Source organism: Agelaius phoeniceus, chromosome 2 (genome assembly GCF_051311805.1).
Source record: "Agelaius phoeniceus isolate bAgePho1 chromosome 2, bAgePho1.hap1, whole genome shotgun sequence".
NCBI lineage: Eukaryota > Metazoa > Chordata > Aves > Passeriformes > Icteridae > Agelaius > Agelaius phoeniceus.
In genome coordinates this window covers 70,846,303-70,852,285 of record NC_135266.1, presented here as the reverse complement: position 1 = coordinate 70,852,285, position 5,983 = coordinate 70,846,303, and the positions used below count along the sequence as shown (strand labels likewise).

Genomic DNA, 5,983 nt, shown 5'->3' with positions numbered 1-5,983 from the left:
TTTTTAAAGCCCCCTTTGCTGACAGGCTACATAAATTCTACAATTATAAATTTGAGAGGAGTTGATTGAACAGACAAGAGATAAAGAAAAACTCACATGACAAAACCCCCTGTGGTTTAGCCTTTATTTTGGAAAAACTGAAATGAAACACAAACACAGCTTATGTTTCTGGAATCCCTGTTATTGTGGATCACTGGCAGCAGAAGTAAACCAAGCAAACCAAAACCAGGTTACTCAAACTCAGAATCATTCAGTGATCAGGTTAATTGAAGAGATTCACAGGTATCTCACAGGTTTGCTCCTGGGTGTGTTTGTCCAGTGTATAAGCACATTCCTTGGACAATCCTTCCCATGGCATGTGCCTTGTGGCTCAGTATTGGCTTTGATTTACATTTTGCTAAGTATTGGAAAATTGGAAAATAATTACGTTGGAAAATGATTTCTCGGGACAGGCTGGAGAATATTACAGTCACTCACAAATCGTCAGCCCTGCTCAGCTACCAAGGACGTGGTCTCCTTGGAAATAGCAATTCCTTCCCATTCCAGCGGGATTTCATCCTCCCGTCCCCACAGCTCCCAAACTAAAGCACCTCTCCGTGTCGTACTTAGGGATTGATGGTGCGTGGCACCTCCTACCCTGGGAGAGAAGCGGCGAGCACCGCGGACGGTCAGGGCCTCATCACAAAAGGCGATGATGGCTGGTCCCTCCAAACGAAGAGGGAGCTCCTTTCACCGATGGCACAGCCGCCCCCAGGCAGCGGCAGTGTGACACCTTGTCCCCTCGGCGGCAGCCGTGTCGCAGGTCACCCATCCCCAGGGGGACAGGCACGGCTCAGTCAGTGCCAGCGCTGTTGCCCTCTCTCTCCTGCATCCCCTCAGCTATCCCTGACGTTCCCCTCTCTCAGGGTCCCCCAGCTGATGCTCACCCTGACGCTTCCCTGTCCCCATGCCCTTCCCGGGGGTGTGGTGCGGGGGTAGCAGCTACCCCCGGCCATTCTCTCCGTGCGGAGCCCAAGCGCCGGCACTTCCCGCTGCCGCCGGGGACCCTGTCCCGGCAGGACCCCCCCGGGGCCGGGGCCCCCGCCCCAGGAGCAGCGGCAGCTCCGGGAGGGGCTCCCCCCGCGGCCCCCGAGCCGCCTGCAGCGCGGACCCCGCCGGCGGGTCTCTTTCCCCCTCTCTCGGAGCCCTTTTCGTTCAGCGGCGATCGTTCCGAGAGAGCAAATATACGAGGAGAATTTCCTCTATTAAAAAAAAAAAACAACAACAACAAAACCCCAAAAAAGAGGGGGGCGCAAAAAGACGGGGAGGGGAGCTAGTTTAAAGTGCTGGGATTAAAGGTCTGTGCTAGTTTCAAGCCCTCATAAAACGGCCTGAAGGATGCTATTTTGCTGCAGTCTAGGTTATTTCAGCCCACAGTTGCACAACAAACCATTTAAACATTTCAGCACAAAACAGATTCCATTGTTGAGCTGCACATTAAAAAGTGTTATTCGCTTTGAAGTTTTTGTCTAATGGCTCTAAACTGAAAGAAAATGTTTTCCTATTACTTAATTCAATCATAGCGAAGAGGCTTGGTAAAAAGCCCACGGATTTTGCCCAAAGTGTGACAGAGTTCTCTTTGTGTTTGCTTATCCTCTGCTGTCACACACTTTAATTCGCCTCTCTTTATCTGGCATTCAAAACTTTCTTCAATGACATTCAATAAGGTCCAGCGGCTGGAAAAAAAAACTGGTTATTTTTTTGGATATTCTTTCCCAGTAGCTTTGGGCTTGGTGTGCATTCAGAAGCTGTTAACCCTTTGCCTTCCTGCGGCTCGGAGCCCCGGGGTTCAGCCCCTGGGCAGCGGGAATCCCTCGGAATAAGGCTGAATCCTCCACCCCCGGTGGCGAGCCACTTCTCAGCGGGGAAAAAATGCCTCTTCCCGGGACCCGGCTCCGGCGGAAAATGTTTTAAAATACCTTTCCTCAAAAATCGAAAAGAAAAATCCAAACCCTATTAACACTTTCAGGGAAAGGACACTTAGGAATCCTTTCTATATCATCGCGGGACTGAGTTTTTATTAACATTCGTTTTTCTTCGCTCTGTAATTTTTCGCCGTTCATTTGTGCACATCAGTACACTTTTAGGCTCGGGCATCAATAGTCTCTCTCGGCAAAACACCCGTGGATTACTATAAGAAATGTAACCACGGGCAAAACAACTTCTGCACAGCCCTGAGACACGGAGTACACCACTTTCAAGGCTTTTTCTTCCTTTCCCCCTTTTTTCCCCTCCTTTCAAAAACTCCGTTTGGTTTCGAGGCGGGGAGGTTACTGTAGGGACCAATCTCCCCACGTTTTGACAGGGGTCGGAGGGTGCGTTTGTCTTTTTATTGCCCGTATATTAAACGGGAAAACCGGGGTAGAACACGTATCCCCACGAATTATTTCTTTTTCTTATTTGTTAGCATTCCTTATTCACCTACTAAACCAACGAGCTCCGAGGAGCGCGGCTCGGGAGCGGCTGCACGGGGCAGCGCCGGTGCGCCTGAGCTCCGAGGGATGCGCGCTCCGTTTGGGGACCGCTGTGAACTCAGCAGGTCCCTGTGCTGCGACACCCAGACACGGCCGCGGCGCTCAAGTTAAATCTCATCGTTCGGGAAAAAGCAAGCCGCTTGCCTGTGGCCCCCGCAGCCCCGGGGACTCCCCGGCGCGCTTGTGCGCGGCGATGCGGGCTCGGGCTGGCGCGGTTTGCTGGTGGCCGGGGTCGGGGCGGCCGCACGTGGGTGCCACGGTGCCACGGAGCGATGGCAGGTGTTACCGCTGGGACCGGGCACGGGGGCCAGGGGTAAAGACACGCGGAATGTGCCTGCCGAGCGCCTCTTCTGCCTCCGCGGGTGCCGCCGGCACGGAGCGCTATGTGCGGATCGGGTTTTCTGTACCCGCACCAGCGCAGGCGGGATGCGTGTGGCTCTCCGCACCCGTGAGCTGTGCCCGGGCGCCCACGCCCACGCAGAGGCCCGGCGGATGTCCTTGCCGGTGGAGCGCCGGCTGGCACATCTCTGCGGCCGGGGGCTTCGCCCGACGGCGGCCACAGTGATAAGTGGCGGGTCCCGGACTCAGGCTGGGAACAAAGACGCGGGGATGGGGAAGGCGGCGGGCGAGGCAGTAGGGACGAGACATCCCAGAGGCGAGGGGAGAGAGAGAGGCCGTCGGCACCGGGGGGCCGACCTGGTGCCACAGGTGGGAAAGGCACCGGGGGCTGGCAGGGAAGCTGCGCCGGCGGAGACCGCGGCTGCAGCCGGCAAAATAAACAAGTGGGAGCGGGCTGAAAGCTGGGCTGAAAGCGAAGGAGAGCGATAAAGAGAAAGAAAAGAATATTAAATCGCGAGAGAATGAGAAAATAACCCCGCCAAAGGGAGAGGAGGGGAGAGGCCGCCTGCTACGGCGTGGGTGGGGTCGACAAGAATAGAGTACATTATGCAGTTCATTTAGTTAACAAGGGAAATAATGAGGGAGCGTGCGGCGTGAATGCCAAGAGAAGAGCCACAGAAAGCCCATTGAGCGCCCGGCGCCGCCATCACATGGCGCGGGCGCTATTTAAAGCGGGCGGCGGGCGCCGTTCAGCACCACTCGGGCTGGCCAGCGGCGCCGGGCGGGCGCTGCGCGGGGCGCTGCGCGGGGCTGCGCGGGGCAATGCCGCGCTCCTTCCTGGTGGACTCGCTGGTGCTGCGGGAGGCGGGCGAGAAGAAGGGGGAGGGCAGTCCTCCGCCGCCGCTCTTCCCCTACGCCGTGCACCCCTCGCACCCGCTGCCCGGGCTGCCGGCTGGAGCCTGCCACGCTCGCAAGGCCGGGCTGCTCTGCGTCTGCCCGCTCTGTGTCACCGCCTCCCAGCTGCACCCGCCGCCGCCCGCTATCCCCCTCATCAAGGCTTCCTTCCCTCCCTTCGGCTCCCAGTACTGCCACTCGCCCCTGGCCCGCCAGCAGCACTCCGTCTCCGCCGTCAGCGTCGGGCACGCACCGGCGCTCTACCAGGGCGCCTACCCGCTGCCCGACCCGCGGCAGTTCCACTGCATCTCCGTGGGTAAGGCGGGCAGGGGCGGCGAGCGGGGGTGCATGCCTGCATGGCAGCGGTGGGCACTGCGGGGAGGCGATGGGGACCCCGGGGCACCCCGCCGGAGACACCTGGGGAGGGGGATGCCTGCCCGGACGGGGAGTGCCGGCTCCTCTCTCTGCCGGTGCCCCGGACTCTGCGCTGGGGATGGCCCCTGCTGCCCGCCGAGCCTCCGAGCCAGGCTGCGCGGACGGGGAAGGAGAGGCGGCCGCGGAGCCCTTGTGGGCTCGGACTCCAGCCTGACAGTCTTTTGCTGGGTCTCAGGCCCCCCGGGGACGAGGAGGGGGCTGCGGCCCCGCAGGGTGGGCGGCAAGGAGGGCTCAGCGGGGAGCGGCGAATGCCCGGCGGTGCGGGGCGGGCGGCGGAGGGTCCGGGCGGTCCTGACGGTCCTCTCCATTCCCAGACAGCACGTCCAGCCAGCTGCCCAGTAGCAAGCGGATGCGCACCGCATTCACCAGCACGCAGCTCCTGGAGCTGGAGAGGGAGTTCGCCTCCAACATGTACCTCTCCCGACTGCGGCGAATCGAGATCGCCACCTACCTGAACCTCTCCGAGAAGCAGGTGAAGATCTGGTTCCAGAACCGACGGGTCAAGCACAAGAAAGAAGGCAAAAGTAGCTCCCACCGGGGCGGGGGGGGCGGCCACAGCTGTAAATGCTCGTCCCTTTCCACCACTAAGTGCTCGGAGGACGACGAGGACTTGCGCATGTCTCCGTCCTCCTCGGGGAAGGATGACAGAGGTCTCGCAGTCACCCCCTAACCACTCGCACACCCACCCTGGCTCCGCAGGAACTGTGGCGAAAGCAGGGGAGGGAGTCCTGCCTGCCCCGGTGCTGACATGCAGCCGAAGGATTTTATACTGTTTTGTATAATTTGTGTAATTTACGAAGGACTTTCTCGCCTTTCTAGACCCCCGACCCACGGGGACGGGTGTCCCGGCACCCTGGTGTAAATAAACTCTCCCTAGGACCCCAGGCGTCCCCCCATAGTGCTCTCTCACTTGTCTCCCCGCAGGCGCATCCCCGGGCCCGGGAAGCTCCTCGCAGACCTCCCCGCGCTCCCACACGGGCGCGGAGTGCGCGGATGCTGCGCGGCACGGGCGCTGCGCCCGCCTGGAGGGATGCTGTCCCGGGCTCCCTCCAGTAACTCGGCGGTGCCCAAAACCGGGCGGACGGATGGGGAGGGTTGAAGGCTGTTTGGGTTACTATCTTCCCTATTTTTTTTCTTCCCTATTTTTTTTTCCCCTTTACAAAATTGTTTTGCTTTGATTTCGTTGCTGCCGAGCGCACAACTCTGGTTGTACCGTTCCGTCCCACTCCCTCCCCGCGGGAGATATTTATTTATTTATTTATGTGCAGAGAAACGATGATGGCGATGATAATAATGATTATGATAAAAATAAAAGCTCGTTGGTGGTTTATTTCCTTCTCTCCGCGTAGAAAGCAGCCCCTCGGCGTCCGCGGGCGTGCGCTGGGAGCACCATCGCTCTCCAACCCTCTCCGCCGCGGCTTGGCACCGGGACCCGCCCGCTCCGGCGAGCGCAGATGACGGGGAGTCCTCCTTTCTCCGTGTCGAGCTGAAGGTACGGGGTGCTTGGGACCCCCGCCTTCTGAGAGAACCCCGGGGGCTCTCTCGGTCCTCCCCCGCGGAGCTAAAGACCGGGCCGGGGAGAGGCTGGGCTGAGCACCTTTCGTCGCCATCCCAGCCACAAGCCTGCCCGCGGCTGTAGGGCCATATGAACACCTGGCTGCCACCGGCACTCGGCTCCTCTGTCCCGGTGTCCACGGCTGCCAGATAGGAAGGGCTGTCCCAGCCTCCCGCTAACCCTCCAGGGCTGCGGCCGGGGCCGGGACCGACCCTGCTGGGGCTCCCTCCCTCACGGCTACCGGGTC

The 5,983-nt window shown here is 59.8% G+C and overlaps 1 protein-coding gene across 1 annotated transcript; it reads left to right on the top strand.

Moving 5' to 3' along the window:
* The first annotated feature begins 3,635 nt into the window (after positions 1-3,635).
* GSX1 (GS homeobox 1) lies at positions 3,636-5,281 on the top strand. The gene is made up of 2 exons (XM_054628250.2): positions 3,636-4,062; positions 4,496-5,281. The coding sequence occupies exons 1-2, from the start codon at positions 3,675-3,677 to the stop codon at positions 4,849-4,851; spliced, it is 744 nt and encodes a 247-aa protein (XP_054484225.1). The 5' UTR covers positions 3,636-3,674; the 3' UTR covers positions 4,852-5,281.
* The last annotated feature ends 702 nt before the right edge of the window (positions 5,282-5,983 follow it).

What these genes read in the sequence shown, in the direction of transcription:
- GSX1 (XM_054628250.2), top strand. Translation starts at nt 3,675, where the DNA reads ATGCCGCGCTCCTTCCTGGTGGACTCGCTGGTGCTGCGGGAGGCGGGC. An exon ending in GTTCCACTGCATCTCCGTGG is followed by an intron (nt 4,063 to 4,495) that starts GTAAGGCGGGCA and finishes CTCCATTCCCAG; the next exon opens with ACAGCACGTCCAGCCAGCTG.